The sequence below is a fragment of the Bombus bifarius genome, unplaced genomic scaffold (assembly GCF_011952205.1).
Source record: "Bombus bifarius isolate JDL3187 unplaced genomic scaffold, Bbif_JDL3187 scf7180000007966, whole genome shotgun sequence".
Lineage (NCBI taxonomy): Eukaryota > Metazoa > Arthropoda > Insecta > Hymenoptera > Apidae > Bombus > Bombus bifarius.
Window position 1 is genome coordinate 712,367 of NW_022884352.1, and position 21,246 is coordinate 733,612.

At 50.5% G+C, this 21,246-nt stretch overlaps 2 protein-coding genes across 6 annotated transcripts; one reads left to right on the forward strand and one right to left on the reverse strand.

Moving 5' to 3' along the window:
- The first annotated feature begins 37 nt into the window (after positions 1-37).
- Positions 38-18,815, forward strand: LOC117206660 (protein CBFA2T1-like). Of its 5 annotated transcripts, none has more exons than XM_033446172.1 (8): positions 38-518; positions 8,386-8,913; positions 11,772-12,313; positions 13,307-13,453; positions 14,826-15,100; positions 16,038-16,783; positions 16,887-17,191; positions 17,265-18,815. In XM_033446172.1, the coding sequence occupies exons 1-8, from the start codon at positions 485-487 to the stop codon at positions 17,505-17,507; spliced, it is 2,820 nt and encodes a 939-aa protein (XP_033302063.1). In that variant the 5' UTR covers positions 38-484; the 3' UTR covers positions 17,508-18,815. The 5 variants fall into 5 exon arrangements, with proteins under 5 accessions (XP_033302063.1, XP_033302089.1, XP_033302100.1 ...); XM_033446198.1 differs by lacking the exon at positions 38-518 and adding an exon at positions 1,529-1,873; XM_033446209.1 differs by lacking the exon at positions 38-518 and adding an exon at positions 2,382-2,404.
- LOC117206690 (nucleolar protein 9) lies at positions 18,745-21,087 on the reverse strand. The gene has a single exon (XM_033446242.1). It carries the CDS (start codon positions 20,989-20,991, stop codon positions 19,177-19,179), a length of 1,815 nt encoding a protein of 604 aa, XP_033302133.1. The 5' UTR covers positions 20,992-21,087; the 3' UTR covers positions 18,745-19,176.
- Between the last annotated feature and the right edge of the window lie 159 nt (positions 21,088-21,246).

The following is a 21,246-nucleotide window of genomic DNA, read 5'->3' on the forward strand; positions in this document are numbered from 1 at the left end:
TGGCAGCCGGCTATGAAAATTTGGAAAGTTTCGATTATACACAACGTACAAAAGTAGATGTACGCGCAACCGTATACATATTTGTAAATTGCAAATCTGTGAATTTTGTCAGTGTCGACGAAATAATAAAGTATTATTTGTACACTGTAGAAGAGTCGATCATTTCGTAGCGGTAAGTACAATGCGTGTTATAGGATAGATTGCGAGGAGAGTGGTATATTTTCTAACGAAACGAAATAATCGGAAATATGTTCGAACGGCATCGACTTTACCGGTGACTCGTAGTTTTCGTTAAAGCTCAGAGATGTCGGTAAAGATGTGAACAAGAAAGTCTGGCTGGACGTCTCGCGCGCGAATATCGTTAGGATTAATAGACGAAGCCAGTTTACACAGCAGTTGCAAATTATCGCGCACAATACGTCGTATCAAATATCGACACTCGAATAGTTAGGACGGTGTTTCTACTTATACATAACAGGTGCCGATGAGGACCATGACAAGCAACGAGTCCATTAGAGGTACGGGCCATTGAAAGAATATACGTTAAAACAGGCCATTTTTTGAAGTGAAATTTATTAACGGAATCAATTCATCTATGTTAATTTTTTAATGTAAACATTCCTCTGCCTTTTACATAAATGTTCTTTCTATATTTTTCTCATTCGTATTTCTGACACGAATTGTAAAACTTTTCAAAATCGTTTATTGTTTCTCCTCTAAATATGTTTTTTGAGGAGCGATTTCGATTCTGCTTTCTACCATGGATGGTTTGTACTATACACACACGTCACACATATGCACGTATATACAGAAGGCAGGCGCGACGTTCTTCGCGCGGAAGACGCCAGCCGTCGCGATGCCAGAAACCAGCTGCGTCTCAGCTGTTTTCTATCCGTTTCTCAATTTCTCTTTCTCTCGTCTTCTCTCTCGCTCTATTCCATTTTCGAGGACGTTTCGGCATTTTAAAATAAGATGATAAATTTTCCGAGCACAATTTTTCACTACGCGATGCTCGATTCAACTTCTTACATTGTATGAACAAATAACAATTCGATACTCGAAACAACACTCAAATGAATATTTTACTACGGTAAAGATGTATCGTAAGATATAGAATGAAAGACACATAGAAAAGGTTTAAACGACATGATCGTAGGCACATTTTAAAACAACGAATCGATTGATTTAATCGATTTCACGCGAGAGAATTTCAAGAGCTTCACGATGATTCAGTCGGACAAACCATAAGCAAACGAATAGAAGATACGTGATATATCCAGATGGAAGAGGGACGCGAGCCCAGGAAGAAGAAGCTAAGCTGCTGATGGCTCGGTAAAACGAGGAAACAGCTGTTTAATTTTATCCGGCTCACCTGTTTCGTTCGATAGTCGCTCTCGTTTTTACCGCGGCCACACTGTATAGCAGCCAGACTGTATAGCAAGTATACGTAGCGTAATACAATACGCGTTCTTTGTGAACGCGAGACACAACGAAGCTAGTCGTGTAATTATTCGGAGAAGGAGCCTCTTTGAATCTGTTGAGAGCGGCACGGCATGGAAAGAGTCGTAAAGTGCGAGAGACATGGAAATTTCGGTGTCGCGATAGTTTGCATGCACCAGCACTCGTGGTGCAACGCTTTGTCGTCAAGACTGTACTTGATCTTGATAATTCTGCGTCACGGACACAGCGGAATCCGTTTTTGAGCGGCGCAAAGTAATAGAAAAGCACGACCGAGGCATACCCGTTAACTCGATGAAGGGTGTCAGAAACAGTGGTCCGGATCGAACGTTTCCAAGAGGGTCGATCCGGCGAACGAGCGGCGCGGCGTGCAGCTTCTAGCGGACACGAGTTTCCAGAAGCTTAGAAAACTAAGGTTTGGAAAAGTTTTCGTTAAAAAGTTGGCCCTTTCATCCCGCAAGTTGGATTCGTGGCGCGATCGATTTTCGCGGATAGCTACGCGAACGCATATTCCGATCGGGGGATCGTCGATCGAGCAACAATACGGTTGTGCGTTTTTCTACACAGTACCGCGAAAATGCTGTAAAATCGGCTGACGCGGTTTCTCTCTCGCGAAAGGAGTGACTTCGTGCTATTGACATCCGCTCTTCGTGGTATCGACATCTCGGTACAAGCCAGCCCGTGCCGGCAGCGCGATTTTGTGCGTCACTTCCACGGTATGGTGGAAGGGAGAGTGAGTGAGATAGCGAAAAGAGGGAAGGGGAGGTGGTGGGTAGGGATAAACGAAGAGAGAGAGAGAGAGAGAGAGAGAGAGAGAGAAAGAGCGAGAGAGGGCGAGGAGAGGAAATTCGTTGGACGAACACGAGCTACGTCGGTATAATTTTCACAAGCGCGAAAATTACTCGGATCAGAGCCGATAAGTCGTAAATTACGAGTGCGCGCATCGGTACGTTCCAATCGGCGTGTAAAACGCAAGATTCGTTTGCCTGCGAATGACGGCATCAGCCGCCGCTGAAACTTACGATTACTCGTCCGACGTATCGAACTTTGCGTCGAAATCCTAACGCAATTCAATCGCGCGCGAATAGCAATAACACGTCCGATTATCGGGCACGACGCGATTCTTTCTTCCACTAACAGTCGTGCTCATCATTTCTCTGCGAATAATCGCGAGCCAGTAAGCATCGAGAAACGATATATGCGACTCTGATTTCTTACGATTGGAGGGATGACTCGTTGTTACGTCGTACGGATTCGAGGCGACGATCTTTGTTCGATACGGAAGGAAAAGTGGGAAACGGGGCCCGTTGAAAATTGACGGAAGATAGAGGTACGGAAAACGGTGTGGAGGTTATTCAGGAATTTCGGCGCGATGACGCGCGCACGTAGAGGAGCGTACATGCCGATGACAGGACCGTGACGGAGTGCTAATAATACGTATAATAGGCCGGTAGAGCGGCGCGCGTGTGTTGGTGTGGTCGCGCATGAATTCGTGCCGATAAGCAGGGGCAGGGACAGGGATAGAGAGATATTCTATCTAGCGCGCATACGCGTATAGATAGTTGGCGTTGGTCCGGAGTATAGAGAAGCGTGGCCATGGTCACGGATTTCGATTGCGTGCACGATACTTACAAGTTTGAAGCGTTCGCGTGCGTTGTTGTCACGTTCTAAACGAAGAGTCGATCGATCACGATATCGAATGTCCGATCGATGTACACGTGTACGCGTTCGAAATCGATAGAAGCAGAATCGATACTTAGGGCGATCCTTCGTTTTCTCTCTCTTCTTTCTTCCGATTATACCTTTTTACCGGCGATGTTTTCTGGTTCGGTCACGTGGTACGCGAGTCGCGCGAGACCGAAAAAATTGGTCGATCGGAGAGATACGGCGCAACGTACGAAGATCGTCGCGAGAATAAGAGGAAAGGAAGACGAGAGGATGGCGAGCTATTTCTCAGTTTCAACCGCAGAGACTTTCTTCGCGAGAATATATCGACGCGTCAAGAGCAAACTAGCCCGTTTACGATAACCACGCGTGCATATATATACCGGCCGTATTACCGCGGTTCGCTCGCGCAGCTTTCAAACGCGTAAGTACGTCTACCTTGAATTTAGTTTTGCGATCACCGGCCATCGGGCGTGGTGGCGAGTTCTTGGATCCGTTACGATCCAGTCGATGCAAATTTCAATGGAAAACCGAGAAGATCGTAGCGAGTGTCGCGTATCTCTCGGTTCCCGCCTGTTCCTGGCCGATTGTTTCGATGGTCCAGAGGACGGTGGATGGCAGAATTGCCGGTGCAGCCACGGAGCGAGAGTAGAGGTTGCGTGGTAGAGATTGCAAGCCACCACCTCTCTTCCTCGTCCACCTCCGGTCGGCGCCGTTCTTCCAGTTCTCCGGCGCGACGAGACGTTCAGTCGGCTGGCGACAGCCGTCCGTGCTTCGCGTTCCTTCCTATCGCGCACGCTCTGTTTCTCGCCCGCGAAATTTCCTCGTTGTCTCCGCTCTTCACCTTCTGTTCGCGCCTCGCGGTTCTACCGCTGCTGTCGTCGTTCGATCGTTCGCGATCGTTTGCAAAGGGAAACGGTGGACGCGATGAAACGCGTGGTTGTGGTGGTCACGCGCCGATCGCGACGATTTCGCTAGATCGGTGTCGCCGGTGACCGACGGTGACGTCGACGATCGAGAAATCGCGCGGTCCGTTTCGCGCTGCAGCCCTTTTGGATTTCCCGAAGGTTGATCGTCAGGCTGACAGGACCGAAAGCCCTCGATCGGTGATCGAAAGAGGTAGGCGGATCTTCTCGATTCTAGTAGCTTTGAGACGAGTAAATTTCAAATGCTCGACGGTGTTCGACGAGTTCGAATCTATTTAAAAACCCAACTACTTTGCGTTTCGCATCGACGGCAAAGCAACGCGGTCCAATGGAAAAAAGAGAAGAACGACGAAACTGTCCGGAATACGAGTAAAATGAAACACGACCGTCGTAAGGCCGTTCTCGTCGAAGTAAACGGACGAAAGTCTCGTGCGCGCACGTGTGTGTCGAACGAAAGGAAGAGAGGAACGGCGGAAGGCAACCAGCCGAACCGATGCTCGAGGAAACTCGGTCGTTTTTCGAGAAACGAAATGGATAGGCTACCAGTGAGTAGAAAACCGAAGTAGGAAAAGCGCCAGGTGCATCGTTTCGCACGATATTTGTCAATAATCGATGGCGTACCTGCTCGCGATTAACCATCGACCATTAACCATTTCGCCGTCGATCAAACGATACGCGATATTCGCGCACACCCGTTGCTCGAGCTCGAACCCGGCACCTCGGCAGACGACTAAATTCTTCCGATTTTCGATTGGCGACGCTTTAAATTCTTCCAGAGGTCGTAAACATTAGAACGAGAAAAGTTGCAGCCAGTTGCGTTCGAAGCGAATGAAACGACGCAACTTTTCCATATAAATTTCCGCTGTCGTTCCTGTAGCGACAATTCCGAGTTTTCGAAAGAAATCGATTCACGACGCAGAATCGGAGAATCGGATCGCGAAACGTTGGTAGCTTAACGCGTGGCGTGCACGTTGCACTGTGAACCGGATCGATCGATCGATCGATCGGGGAAGAGCCATCGACTTGGCGTACTCGGCGAATCCGATTAACACGCAATGGACGTTTGTGGATAACGGGAAGCGGCGAACACGGAAACGCGATCGGTCGTGCTCGTGGACGCAAATTCAGTCGCGTGTGCGTCCATACGTAGCAGCACGAGACACGCGCTAGCGTTGGCCCGCTATACTCTCATCTCAAGTATTATATCGATTAACTGTTGGTAACAGAAGTGAGGCAGAGGAAAGCTCGTCGGAGGGTGGCATAGCTTTGGCTTTCCTATATTATTAATCTTGCGCGCCTTCTCTCTCCCTCTCTCTCTCCTTCTTTTTCCTTTCCCTGCCAGCCTTGTTCTCTCGTTTTCTTTTGCTCTTTGGCCGCTCGACCCTAGCCGCGCTTTCTCTCCGCGCTACCTGGTAAACCTGGCGTATCCTGTGCCGATCAACGGACCTGGTCAGCCATCGTGGACAAATTGGACGCTTCGAAGAAAATCGACGATTTTTACAGCGCGGCGAGTGGTAGGTGTTCGCAACGATGGCCGGTTTGCACGCTTGTCGTTGGACGAAGTTTTTCTCGGCGAGATGCGGCAGGAAAACGCGGGCAAATCGATTAAGCGCGCAACAATGTGTCGACGATGATAATAAAAAGTCTTGCGAAAGAAGAAATCCTGCTGAAATAACAGAGATACCGAACGGGTTAGGGAAGGGGGATACGTTTGGTAAACGCGTAATTCGCTGCACGCGCACTTTTTTCGGTACACCGCAATTTCTCGTGGCTTTCCCCGGGCGAAGAGCCGACCGTGAAGCCGGATAGGTGGGCGAGCGCAACGAGCGAAACGTCAAATGCCGAGCTGAACGCGACCTTTGTCTGCTCGTGACATCTTCGTAACGCGAACGAGTTCGAGCTTCGCAACTGGTTGCCCCGGCCGAGGTTCTTGCCAGCGGCGAAACGAGCGTTTTGCGGTGGGAAAAGTGATAGTCGCGCTTCGGCAACGTCCGCTCGAGATTTGCCTTCGACAAAGGTATGCCGTTCGATCGTGTGCTCCGCGGCGATTCTTCGTTACGCGATGACGCGCACAGAGGTCGAACAAGAGGGTGAAGGAGGCGGGCGGAAGAGTGGGGGAAAGCGCCTCCGTCAAAGGCCGGTGCGAGCAAGAAGACACACGATGGCTGTGCGTGACATTTTTGTAATGAAAGGAAGCCAAACGTACGCGACGCGGTCTTTCAGTACGGCAGACATCTGGTCCGGTTGCCTGGCAGCTTCCTCTTGGTTGCCCGTTCTAATATTGGAAATTGCGTTCCTATCCGGCCGCGCGGGCGTGCGCCATCTCCTCTCCGACGAGCACCGTACCATGTGCAGGACATATGTATAAACACAAGCGCAGTCTGCCGCGATGGCGAAGTCGTTTCCTTTGAAACGCGTTCGCGATCGATCCAAACCTACTCTTTGTCGTCGGCGTTGTCTTCTCAGCTATCTCGCGGAAGGACTTACGCGCCCTTCGCTCGTTCGATGCTCGTTGCTCTCTGCAGGGAAAGCGTAGCGGGGAAAACGTTCGGCGGCAAAGGGTCGCGCGAACGAGAATCCTTCGACGCGGCGCGGTTCGATCGGGGAAAAAAAGCGTACGTGAGCTCGCGTTCGTATCCCCGTGCGCACAACACAGCTGCGCGCAATTACCGGCGGTAGAGCCTTGGATTTTCTGCCATGGCACGTATATCGTTTCCCACCGACTCTGCGCTCTTGTTTGCTTAACTAAGCGTCTTAACGAATTGCCGCGGCCGCGCATCTACCCCCGGCCCCTCTTCCTCCTCTCTTCCCTCTTCCTCTCTTTTCTCTCGCTTTTCCGAAACGCCGATCGATTCCACCCGCGTCGACTCGCGATATTCGATAGATCGAAAGGGCCAGCTACGAATACTGGGCCTGGATTTTCCGAGCTAATCGCTCTCGACAGAGTCGACCAGCGATACGTATATACGTGGAAACACTTGCGACTTGCGACAACCGGGTCGCGTAAATTGCAGACATCTGTAACAACAGAAGGAGAGATGGGCCGTGACGGCGATTAAAATTATCCGAGCCATCTGTCGCGATAAAGGCCGGTCGACAGGTTGAGCGTGTTACGCGCTTTCCAGCGAGGCGCGTTCGACCATCGCGTTCGTAGGATTGCGCGCGCGCGATCCACCAATGAATATCGTTCGTGAACCGATCGACGCACCGATATCGTTTCCAACGATATGCAATCGTACGCGGCATCGCGTTGCCGTAGAGCGGTACGCGCGACTCGCAAACCGCTCCCACCTCCGGTATCCTCGCCGGTATCCCACCTCGCCGCGCGTCCCTCGTTACGGTCAACGTGGAAATTAATCCGGATAATTACTTTTCTGCAACGCTGGAAAACTTTGCCCGGACGTTAAAGCGCCGCGTAGGTCGATCGCCGGCGTCGCCGTGTTAATTTCAATGAAATTCTATGCCGTGGAAGCAGTTTGCTCCGGGCGATCGACGATGCCGTTAATTTATTCGGCAATTCGGCCGATGATCGCGATCGGGGGCTCGTTATCGTTTTTACGATTCGCGTGGAGAAAAGCGGCATCGACCGACCGCTCGGCCGCTTTCGTCGTTCGTTTCCTCTTTGCATTTCGCGTTAATAACGAGACCATGTGCCACCCCGAAGGCAGTCCCGCGTCTACGGTTACCCACGCTCCAGGTTCCATTTCGACGTTCCACTTTCCGAATCGCGAAACATCGCGACTATAGGCTTCCCTTTTTCCCCTCGACGATCGGAAACGATGTTGTAGGAATTTACGCGGACGAGTTTCGTTTCGAGAAACGGAAACGCCTGACGGCGATCGTCCCTGTATTCTCCGTTTAATCGCGCGTTTAACGGCCGTTATTTATTCGGTTCGCCGCTCTGCAACGTTCAATTATTTGGATATTCAGAGCGAGTCGTCGAATCGCCGAATCGCGATAGATCCCGGCTGGTTTGTAAAACTGCCGCTTCCATTAAAATCGGTCATCGGTATGCGTGGTCGGCTGCTAGTTGCTGAGCACGTACGCGAAATATGCGACCGTCGAGGCACGGCGCGATGCGACACGGCGCGTCGAGGTAATCGCGAAATCGAATCGATCAAATACGAATCGCGGTGGGACGCGCGATCGCCCGCCTGTATCTTCGGCTTGGTTCCTTCTCCGATCTCCGCACGGCTTTGTCGAACGCGTTCCACGCGCCGACCGAGCCTATCTAGCCTTAGATAGCTCGCGGCTGTTTTTCCGCTTTTCGGTAAGAATAAACGCGTATGCGCGCTCGTCGAAAAAATAGCGAATCAATGGATCGCATGTTGAACAGGCAAGAAGTCGGGTGACGAGAGCATGAAGGTGGAGGATGGAATGGCAACTACCAGTACTCCGCTGCACAAGGTGAAGGAAGAGGCCAAGGAATACTTCGGTTATCAACAATCGTCGGAAGCGTCGTCGGCGACCACGACAGCGACGACAACGATGACGACGCCAACGACGACAACGACCGCGACCACCAAGACAACGACCACGACGACGACCACCACTACGACGAGCATGACGACGACGACAACGACGACGACGACCACGACGGCGACAACGTCGACGTCGCTGGCAACCGTCGCGAGCATCGTAACGCCGCCCAACTCCAGCACGATCGTCAACGGTACCGGCGGCGTAGTTGCCAGCGTCGCTACCACTCCACCGACCACCGTACCGAACGTATCGTCACCAGCGGCCACCTCTGCGCTGCACCAATCTACCGGCGTGGTTTGTCATCTATCGGCGCCAGCGTCTTCCGTCCTGGTCAACGCCGATCCCTTTCCCGTCGATCTCGACCTCAAGACCAAGATCAAGGGTGCGTTGTTTTCTATTTTCTTCGTTCGACCGATCGAGTCCGTGGCGATGGTCCGTGAGCAAAAGACGCGCTCTAACCACTCGGCCGCCTCGTACGCCAGACGGACGGCCACGATGGATGTCCGAGAGAGAGAGAGAGAGAGAGAGAGAGAGAGAGAGAGAGAAAAAGAGAAAGAAAAAGAGTAAGAGAAAGGAAAGTGGAGAAAGAGGAATACATCCGCGCGTGTTTCGAGCGTTGGCGCGCGAAAACGTTCGGTCTGGTTAGCTGTGGGCGCATCGAACGTTAGTTCGGGATATTGCATAGGGGTACCCGTATATCTAGTCCGCGACCGTGCTCTCGTTCGAATCGTACGTTCAGACCGAACAGGTTATCTGGCAGACGGGCTACTGGAGCCCGCAGCTACTTTGGGAACGGGGCTGGGGGAAAAAAGGTCGCGCCGCTTCTCTCGTCAAAGGCCCGTCACGGTCCGTTCGTCCGAACAGGGTTCCATCCTCCTGTCTCGTATTCGTAGTCGATCGTTTTTTCGATTCTGCCAAGTTCGTGGAACACGCGTGCGACGTCTGGTCGGATGATCGGGGACACGCGTGCCAGATTTCCTCCGAAATCTGTTCGGTAAGTTTGACGTAAGCGCGACCGCGTTTACTCGTGGAAGAGCATGGTAGTACGGAAGGAGAGGGGGGAGGGAGGGGGGCAGAAAACGAGAAAAAGAAAAGATGGCGCAAAGTGGAGCACGTGCACCGTAAGCCAACGGAAACGTGTGTGCGTGATCGTAGAACGGTCGACGCGGAAACTCCTGCGAACAGTCAGCGAGGCCGGGTGGTTGGTTGGTCGGCCTCGGTGTGTTGGTTAGGTCTGTTGGTGGAACCGGCTGACTGCCTGGTCCAGACGCGATAAGGCACGTCCAACGCTTCCAGCGGGATTCTGCTCGAGGCTGATATCATATCCGGTACACCGTCGGCATCCCCGACGCTGCCGTTCGAGGTATTTTGCGATAGTCGCCCGTACCACGGCTCGTAGTCACCCGTACCACGGCTCGTAGTCGCGCGCTCGTTCCCTTCCTCGCACCTTCTTCTTCCGGATATGCTTACGGCGTACAGAACGCATCTATCTTTCTTTTCAGCCGACGTAACACACGCGATTCCCCGTGAAACTTTCCTCCGGGATACGAATCGAACGCGAACGCGTTAAACTTCGCGTTAGTAAATCGGATTTCGCTGGATCCGTAGGACGACGCGTCGTATTCGTACCTTATAGCGGGTAACCACCTCGTTGCTTACGATACGGCGAAGAGAGAACGAGCATTCGGAAAATCGGCAGAGACAGGCCGAGAAAAAAGACGGAAAAACGAGTGGAAAGAGACGGCGGTGCAGAGAGAAGAAAGGGAGAAGGAGAAGGGAGGAGAGGCGAATAGGGGAGCATGGGGTGCGGCTAGGAAGGGATTGCGATCAAAGCCATCTGTTGCATTGTCCCGGCAATTAGGAGGCGACAGCTGAGTCCCAGCGTACTTACTTCCACCCAGGGACTCTCAGCCGAGTGGAGCACGTGCGCTTTATCGATCTCCCTTGGTACTCGTGCAACGGTCGTCTACGAAGACAACGAACCGCCTCCACGCTGCTTCTCCCGTGTGCTCCAGGTGCTGCCGAAGCTGTCGCCGCCGCCGCCGCCGTCACCGCTGCTACCGCGAGATACGCGTTTCTTGGAACGCTTTTCTCTCCCAACTAACCGATCTCTGTCGATAACCGCTTCGCGCGAGAGTTTCCAATAATTCACGGCTACGAATCGTCGTCCACGAATCTTCTCGTTGCTCTAGTTTCTCTTGCGGATTTTTTCGTAATATGCACGCGCTATTCGGCTTTTCTTTCCCAGTTCCTTGTCCCCTTTGCGCGTTTTCAGCGCCTCGGGAACGACGAACGTAGGAAGAATTTCGATCGGGGGTCGTTGGGCGGGGCGATATTACGAACTGGATTTGCGATCGATGCCGTCGCACGACGACCGTAAGGTGCGTTCTAGGTAGTTTAGCCCGAGTTCGGATACAGGTAATTAGCTGTTGGCTACCGACGTCAGGTGGCAGTGACACGGTAGCGGCGGCGACCTTCTTTCGTTTGACCCTTTCCCTCTGTTTTACACGGTTCGTCGCGCCTAGCGTCGATTCGCGTTTGCACGCTGACGGAGGCGTAGATGCGCGTTAGCGAGACGGAGCGCCGAACAGCGAAGGGAGAAGGTAGGCGAAGAAACGAAAGGCAAGGGATATCGTTTCGTCGATTAAGCGTAGTCAGGGTTGCGTGATCGGACGATTTCTGGCGCTAGACACGCGAGACGATGATACGACAGGGCCACGAAACGACAAGACGCGAGATCGTTCGTCGTATAACTTTTCGGTATTGGCATACGTATTGGAACGCCGGGCTTTGCCACGCATACCACGAAGCCGGAGGCATTCCGCGAGATAACGCGCGGTACACGGAATGGGAACAAGGCAAGGTGGATGACACGGCCCGTAATTGCATGTTATCCGCTGCTCCCACGCACAGAGCACACGGTTGACGCGCATCTGTGCCTCGCACCGATGCGAGTGTGTGCGCCTATCAACGCGTTTGTAAACGAGTGGCCGATTCGCCTGCCCGTTTCACGTGGTCCGTGGTTGACGGTTCCCCGGATGTACCGAGCACAAAGGACGTTTGCGGGCGCCCCGTCCCTTTGCCGCGTTAAACGTTCTCTTTCTCTCTCTCTCTCTCTCTCTCTCTCTCTCTCTCCCCACTTTAACGAAACAAATCGTAGCTTTTCCCTTTGACGATCTCCTTGCGCGAATCCCGTCTCCGTCCAGCGCGGCGAACGAACCAACGAATATTTTGTTTCAGTGTCCTCGGCAGCCAGGGACAAGGTCTCGCGAGAAGATGCTCAACCGGAAGTTCATTCGCCCTGCTCTCATCATCAAAAGATCTCAACCGCGGTACCGGCCATCGGACAACCGAAACAGAGCAACGGCGCGTCTCGGACAGATCACAAAGGAACAACGATCGTTGTTTGCTCGGCGTCCTCCGACAGCGGTAGTCCTTTACCCTCGCACTACCTCAAACCCGAATCGGAGGACGCGGCTGGATCCGCTGGAAGCAGCGGTACCGGCGGTGGCAGTGGCAGCGTGGTTAGCAGCGGTGCAAGCGCCAACGGATCCGTGGCCAACTGCAGGACGGAAGAGCAAAGCGATGTACCTGCACCGTCGAACGGCAACGGCAGCAACAGCACCACCACCGCTGCTACTAGCACCGGCAACAGATGCATCGCCGGTGTTTTCGCCGGTCACGGTGAGCTCAAGAGCGTGCTCGGTACCGTCGTGAAATTCGCTACGGGCATCTCTCCTGACACCGGCGACACTGTGCTTACCCTGGTGTTGGCGCTTCTGGTAAATCCGTCACACGTTTTCTTCTCCTCGCTTCTTTGGTTTCCCATCGTCCATGCCAACCTTGCGAATTTAGCTAGCGCGATCCGTGGCTGCGCGTGTTTCCTGCCAGTCGGTCGTAGCATGCGCGAAGTTGCCTCGAAGGGAACGTAACACGCGAGTTGACCCGAGCGACGACGAACAACGCGCAACGCGTTCTCGTCAAATGAAACTAGACAATCGCTTCTCTTTCCTTCTTCTTTTTCCCGCATTTCCTTTTTTTTTCTCTTTTCTTCTCGTTGCAATACAACGATATTAATCGCATACAGACGAGGCGATCGATCGAACGGATTCTTCCCTTCGTTGCCCAACGATATCCTCGCTAGCGCGCGTTCGTGAGACGTAGCGCGTGCATGCTCTTTCGAGAATTCGGCGGAAGAAGCGTAAGGACATCGGGCACGTCGGGAAGCTACTAGAAGGTTCCGTGGCACGTGTGACGCCACACAGACATCTACACGGGTTACGCTCGTTACTGCATAGAGAGTGGGGTTCGAAGCCTTTTCAAGGGCCATGGGTCACCAAGTCGGTCAGTCTGAGAATGACCAGCCAACTGTCTACGTTTCATGACACTCACCTATATTTCCTGTAACAATTGTTTAATAAATATCACGTAATATCGTTTCAACAGAAACATCGTGTCTTCCACAAATTATTAATCTTAATTCCGAGATTAAATTCTAACGCTTCTGATAAGAGGAACGAACGAAAATCGCTCTAACAATGCCATGGTCGTCGAAACGATACGACGTGTCTCGAGCTCGTTCAAACTCTGGCAAATATCTCGAATACGTATAACGCGATCGGGCGCGTATGAAGCTCGCGTGCGTTCCACAAACGCGACACCTGCTACCCGTGCTACATCGTAAAACATCGTGGCACGTGACAAACGTAAAGTTCGCCTCGCCTCTTGTTTCCGACAATTAGCCGACTATACGGACGACTTTTTTTTCTTTGTAGAGCGGCACTATGACCGCGGAGGAATTTCACTCGGCCCTCCAGGAAGCGACCAACTATTCCCTGAAAGGTTTCGTCCTACCGCATCTGAAGCAACAATTGCCATCCTTGCAGAGAGATTTGAGCAACGCTGCCAGAGCAACCAACCAAGTGAGTTCCGCTGGATTTGTACTCGGCTGGCGAAAAACTCTGCGCGGAAAGAAATTTTCCTTATTTTTTCCTCCCGATCCAAATTTCTATCGGCTCGAAGGTTACCGTCGACTAGCCGTGCTCCGATATAGGTTAGAGTTATGTCACGCACACAGTCGCTGAATTTTCCACAACGAAGGCGGAGGAGAGCAAACGCGTTCGGGAGTAGCGGGTAAAATCAACAGAACTCGGGCTGACCGGCTGTCGACCTGTTTTAATTTCCCAGGCTACTTCGCGACTCGTGGGTGAGGCGCGCCAGCCTGTTTCACGGAAAGATAGACGACCGAATCGAAGATATAAAGACGAACGCGAGAAGTCTGCGTCTTAACGAAAAACGGGATTCGTCGAGCGACGTCGTTTGTTCGCTTCCTGTTTCTCTCTCTCTCTGTGTTTTCCATTCGTTTTTCCCTTCTTAACGAATTAAAAAGTCGAAAACCGTGGCCAACGTGAGAAACGTTGAAACAAACGCTGCCGTAAACTACGATGCGTTCGACGATTGCAACGACGATCGAAATTTACGCAAAGCGAAAGAACGTAAGCCCGAGTCGATTCGTAGCAAATTGGAATTCGTATTCCGACTGAATTAGGACGAAGAATAAAGTTCAGTGGGAAAAATGAACGGAAGAGAGATTTTCGACCGCGTTACCGTTCCCAGCTGGTACTTGTCTCTCGAGACGGCGAAAATAAAATGGAAGACGACCGGGCGAATCCGGAGGTGAGAAGAGAGGAAAAGAGAAGAGAGATCAGCGAAAGACAAAAGGATGGAAAATGTGTACCGAGGAACACGGACGAGCGAGTCGTAGCGTGGTAACGAATTGCAAATTAATAAGAAGGATTTACATTTCTCGAGGCAGCTAGCGGTAAAATATCGAACGAGGGGTAACGACGATTAATTCCTTCGCCAGCCGTCACCCTTCCTTTCCGTTCGTTCCTTTCCTTCTGTGTATTACGTTCGTACGGCAAGCGAACAGCCGCAGATATTCGATCCAACGTGCTGTTACACGCGTAACTTTACCGATCGTCGATCGCGTTAATTGAGAGTCGCGAAAGCAAGAAACCTGCCGACGGAGAAGAACTCCGATATGATATTGGAAGCGATAAATCCTAGGTTGACGAGTACGCGGCTCAAAGGAGGCTAACGAGTTGCCAACTTTGTACGAAAGTCGTCAGCCTTCGGAAATATCGAAGAATCGTGGCCGATCGATGTTTCTTTTCCTCCTTCGAGCGGAGTACGAGGAAATCGAGTCGATCGATCGCTCAACCGTCACCTCGAGTCGGCGGCATTCGTAAAACGGATAACGATCAAATACGCGTTTGCTTCTCTTTTCCACAGAGTTGCGCGCAGTTTTTGCGATCGAACGAGGCGGCGGTTCTGGAGGCTGTCGGTTTGGTGACTGCGTCGGACCACGTCGAGATCTTCGGGGAGTACGCCGGTAACGGAGCTGCGAGTGGAAACGGCGGCAACCAGTGCCCTGCTCATTACGGCATCAGATCCAATTCGAACCCTGGTATTGGCGCCATTCAGCACACGAACAACGCTACGCCCGGTTTCCATCATTATTCCAGCGGCACATCGCACGCACCGAAGCGACGCGCCTCCGACACACCGTAAGTTTAGGGTCGCGTTACCGATCGTTTTCGGCGCGATCTGTCTCATTCGTTTTTCCATCGATTTGCTCGCGCGATAACCGCGCAACGGCGATCGCGTTGCGAACGTATCGGCAACGTATAAATCGCCACGCGTAAATTGCTCGCGGTCGAACACGACCGCGCGAAATCTTTGCTCGTCTATAACGATAATTCACGGAGTAACGAACGCGACGCACCTGCGCGCGTACGTAGTACGTTTGCCAAGCCGCAAAAGCGGCGATGCGTGGCACGGCTGGTTTCGGTAAAATCTTGGCCAGGAGCCTGCATTTCTCAGTCATGTTTGGCAAACCAATAGAGAAACGATGGTTCGCTTATCGAATCCCCTCGGCGGTCGAACGATCGATCGCTGAAGGATTTCACGCGTCCGCGCGATGCCAACGCTCCGATGTTTCGGCAAATAGACGATCGCGGTCGACCGTGATCTAGAATCGATCGATCGTTCGTATATAAAGGACGTTTAGGTATTTCCCGTCGGAATAGGATGTGTTCGCCTGGCTGGAGAAACGGGCGCCGACGCGACGCGAATCCAAAGGCGACAAAACGCGACGTGCGCGTTGGCGCAGCCAGCCTGGCCTCCTCTCGATATGTCTGCTCCTGACGTTTCCATATATCATCGGGGCACCACCTTTCTCGAACACCCCGGCCGTCCTACTCCCTACCCTTCGACTACCGGCAAACTTGCCTCGAGTACCTCTACCTATCAACGTTCTACCAATGCAGCCTACATTCTCCCTTTGCTCCGCATCACCGCTTTCACGATTCCATTCCGCCTCCGAGCTGTACGCGACCACGCAACGGCGTACGATTCTGGGAACGATCGTCTCCTCCTCGTTCGTCCTCTTTCCGTTCGTTGTCGCGTTCGCGACTTCGTTTATCGCTGATCGAAATATCGCAGGTATTACGAGAACGGTGGCGCTCTCCTCGAGGACGTTCCGGTCTATGGAAAGAGACTGACGAATCCATGGAGTCATCATCATCCGCCGCAACCGCAACAGCAACCGTCCGGCGACGGTTCCTCCCCTTATTGCTGGTATCATCCGCTTCATTCGTCGAGTGGATCGATTCAAGGTCTCGGACATCGTCATGCTCACGGTCACGGTCACGGTCACGCTCACGGTCACGGTCAGAGTCACGGCCACGCTCATGGTCATGGCCAGGGTGACGGTTCTAACTCGATACCGACCAGTTCCGTACAAATTAGTCAGATGAACGCGTTCTCCGGCCCTCATCACCTGGCTCGACAACAGCAGCAGCAGCAGCAGCAGCAACAACAAATAAGTCACGTGCAAACGCAAAACGGAAGCCTGGACGACGAATGGAAGAACATTCATATGATGTTGAACTGTATCCTCGGTATGGTGGAAAAGACGAAGAAAGCTTTGGCCATACTACAGACTCGTGGATGTTTCGCAGCGTCGACGCCGGCGCCTCCCTTAGCTGCCACGAGCACTGTACCGGCTCAGAATGGCGGCAGTACCGGTACCACCGTTGCCGGTAACAATCCGTCATCGACCAACGGTTCACAGGTAGAATCTTCGACGGGCGATCGCGAGGGTAGCTTGAAACGATTATCCGGCGAGATCGTGGCTCAGACGATCAGAGCGATCGAGGATAAGGTGGCGGAAGTGAAGAGGAAAGACGGTTGGTATTTTCTTTCTCTTTCTTCGTCCGAATGTAATCTATTTGTCGAACGCGTTTCGATGGAACACGCGAAATATCCAGCCGTTCTCGCTCGTCTTTTTAGAAGAGGCCGTGAAGAGGGCCGTGATGGCCGAGGTACAGCGCGCCGTGAGAGTGGCGGTAGCCGAGTCTAGAGCGAACGAACGCCTACGAGTTCATCGAATGCTGGATGTTCCGTTGTCTCAGAGAAACCACGGCGGCGGCCTTCGCCAAGGATCGTACCTTCGAGTACATGGTAACCATGGAGCGGTCGATGCGAACGCTAGGACCGTTGCCACCACACCGACCAATTCCGTTTCCAACTCGATTCCGTCGATCAACGAAGACGAGAAGGAAGCAGCGACGCAATTGCAAACCGTCTCGGGATCCGTGAGTATATGTGACGTTTCGTCATCGCGATGCCGATCCTACCGTTTGCTCGCACCGTCAAATCGGTTTTCAGAGTTGTTGGAACTGTGGCAGACCAGCGTTGGAAACGTGCGGTGGCTGCGGAATAGCGCGATACTGTGGCTCCTTTTGTCAACATCGAGACTGGGAGGCCGGAGGTCACCACGCGACGTGTAACAATCCTCCGCCTCGCGAACCTCGAAGATCCGCGTCTCGCAGTCCGCCAAGAATCGCTAGCGTGAACGAGGCGAACGTCGCAGCACCGATACCGGCCAGCGGCGCGACCAAAGGAAAGTGACGTTACGACAGCAACTATTATCGATTCCGACGATTCACTAGACCGGTCCAATACGATTCGCGTTAATGTTAACGCAGCGTTAGTACCGCCAGACACCGCGCGCTCGCGATACATACGCTCCTTCCTCTATGTCGAATCATACATCTTCGCTGCCTCTTTCCCATTTCTACTGGTTTAGTACTTGGTACAGGCTATATGCCACTCGGTTGCGTTTTTGTTCTACTACACTACTACCACCGTTGCATACTTCTACGAGGCAAAGTTGCGTATATTTTCCGAAATTCATTCGTCGGTAACATCGTCAAGCTAAATGGTTAAAGCAATTCCTTCAGTATCTACAGATGCAAAGTTACGGGAACAGTACGCGATGCGGATAAAACGGAAATTTTTCCTCTCTATGATCGTAGGTGTAACCGTTGGTCGAATTTCTTCTCTAGGATAGTACGTGTAACGGTTTGTTGTATTGCTATTTGATCGGAGCGACAAAGTAGAGATAAATAATACAAAGTGTATATATGTATATTTCGGATCGTAGATGGTTCGAATAAACGATCGTTTTAAATATTGCAAATATCAAATATAAGAATAGTGCCGATTCTTGCTATATTTCGATAATTCGTACGGCGAAGGTACGAATAAAAATTGAAAGACAAACGAAATAATGCCGCCCAAACAGCAAACGATCCCATAAACGTAATTTTTATGATACTACGTGATTTTACGCTACCAAAGAAACAAGAAGATGAAATACCAAAAGATGATAACAAAGAAAATGACGACACGTTATACGCTCTCTAGGTCTCTACGAACATGTAGCACGAAGAAACGATTACCTTTGACGCGGGGATATTTCGCGTGTTTCATCGAAATAAGTTTAGGATAATTTTCCGTTGTTGTTCCACGATCGTTATTGTTTCATTCGTCTTAGAGCCGTAATATAAGTAACACGAAACGTGGCGTAATACATTCAATTTTCCTCTTCTTTTACCGAAGTCGATGTACCGCGTAAAGTAGTGCGCTATCGATCTTTCTCCTAGTCAATTGATAGATTAATACGATGTTTTATTTTATACGCGTAACAGTGTATAAACGCATGTATACGTTTACGAGTCTAGTCATTGTCGAGTCGGCAGATGAAACGAGTTTATCAGTCGTGCGCGCGTTAGGAGAGGACTTTGCTCAAATCTAGACTACGAATCGTTGTATGTTTTTCTAGCTGTATTAAGTTGCAGGGATGTATGATGGATTCTATAGATTGTATTTACAAATTAAGAAAATACATGATTATTCTGTGTCATAACGCTTAAAGAACGAACACTGGCATCGTTATTCTCTTCTGCGTTTATATTCTTTACATTTTTCTTTTTTTTTTACACACGGAGGCATTTCATTAATATAAACAACAAGATTTTGAGGTGTAAAAAGTGTTGCCCGTGATACTTGTAGTTGCTGGCTGTAGATGTCGCTGTTGCTGGGGTACTGCGCCATTTTTTCTTCTAATTTAGATGCGTGGAAGAAAAATAGGACTAAGGGCGCTGCGGGGTCCGATCCCGGGTCTCGAACGTTCGTAACCTAAGACGCTAACCACAGCGCTACCGTCGTCCGGTCGAAGTTAGTGTCGAGTGGCGGTATTTGTTGTCGAGTGTCGCGACAATTTCATAGAAAAACGTTATTTCCCTTTTTTCGCCGTATTCCCAATTATATCTACAAAAAGGGATCTGGTCTTTTCTTCCTTTCCTAACGCTTCCATCCAATCTTTCTTGTTTCTCGTAAATAGCGAAACGTTTAGTTTGTTAGACATGATTTGTCCGGATTTGGTCGAACGTAAAGATTCTCCGACTGCTGCTAACTCTTCCACGATCAATGTTCTCTGATTTATACGCGCCCATTCCCATATTCTGTCCAAGCTTCTGGAACCGTGTGTACTGCGAGCTAATTGCGCCCAGTATCCTTTCAATTTCTTCGCAAGCTTCTCCCTGCTTTTCTCGCCGATGTATTTGCTGTCCATAAAAGCGTCTACGATGCGGCTGCCTTTCGGATCTTCAAATATTTGCGTTAGTTCCTCCACGTCTGTTTCCAACAATGAATTAACCATTTTTATGGGTTTGTTAAACCTAAGAATGTCCTGTACGATCAAACTTCCGTGTAAGCTGATCGAACGTTTCAAATCGTTTTCCTTTTTCCCTTCTGAATTTTCCCAATGTTCGAACGTTCTTAGGCTAACTACACACGCCACGATTCGATGCTGTCTCTCGTTTGTTTCACACCCTAGAACTTTCAACAGATCAGTTACAAACGCACCTTGTTTCGTTTGCAGTCTCAAACATGCATTCGCCACGCTAACCAAAACACCGGTATGACCCGTGTCGAGGAGTTCGGTGAAATGCGTGTGAATTTCTTCGAATAATCGTTCGAAATGTTCCTTAGCGGTACAGTGATCGAATAATCGCTGTACGCTGAAATTTGTGCTCCGCATCGACGATAGCCGTTTCAAATTACCTGAAAAATATTCTTCGTAAATCGTATACAAAGATTTGGGACTGGCTACCGATAAGCAAGCCTCCAGCAATCTGGTCGAACTTTCTGCGTGAAAAATGTTGGATGGTTCCTGCTCCTCCTTTCCAGGCTTGAAACATTCTGTCGTAATTTTTTTAATGTACGTTTCCATCAATTCCGGAAACGTACCGTTCAAAGAATATAAGACGCTTTGCAATAATCCAGATGTAAGTTCGTCTTGACCAAATTCTAGAAACCGGGGCCACCTGTATAATCTGTTGCACGTTTCGAATAATAAGTCTTTGTACTCTTGTATGACCGATCGTCTTTCGCCAAATATCACCTTTTTTTTATCGCTACTACTGTCAGACTTGTCAATCAGCCCGCCGAGACATTCTATGACAGTTCTCAAAACATGATTAGCATACGTATCGAATACAAACTCCTCTATATTGTTGATAAAATATTTGCTTAGTTTCAACACGATGCCGTTGTAAGATTCTATTTCCGAATCTTTAACCTCTATATTGATATCTGCATCTCGTTTGATGCACGATCCCGAAATCGTCGTTTTGTTTCCTCTATCGGCGCAAACTACTATGATCTTTTGCAAAACATGGCTAGCGAACGTGTCGCTACTGAGAGGTCGTAAAGTAGATTTGAAAGCAGCGACTAACCTCTCAATCGTTTCTAACCTCGCGTACTTTAAAAGCGAGTCCAGTATCCTGGAACCAACCTGATTCCGGGCATATTCGACTTCTCGACCAAGAGTTTGTTCGTACACGTTATTCACAAATATCAATTTTTCTTCGGTGGTAGAGAAATCGCCTTTCATTAACTCCAGGATATGCACCATGTACTGGTAAGTCTCGGAGTCTACGTCGGACCCATGATTTCGTTGCCGTGCCAACTTTTTTGCCATCTGAATTTGAGATCGTTTCTTCTTTCGTTTTTTACCTCTTTCGTCGTTTCCGTGATCGTTGGCCATTGTCCGAAATAATCTTTCACTATCGCACGAAGCAATGAACACATAACCTTACAGCTACGGTCAGGTTAAAACTTACAACTTTCGAGTAGACAGCGCCACCTACGATTAGTTTCGACTTATAAACCACTGATACGTACGAGAGTAAAAATGGAAGCAAATATCGAAACACGAGCGCCATCTACGATTAGGGTTTCAACTTATAAACCACTGGTACGTACGAGAGTAGAAATGGAAGCAAATACCGAAAAAAGAGCG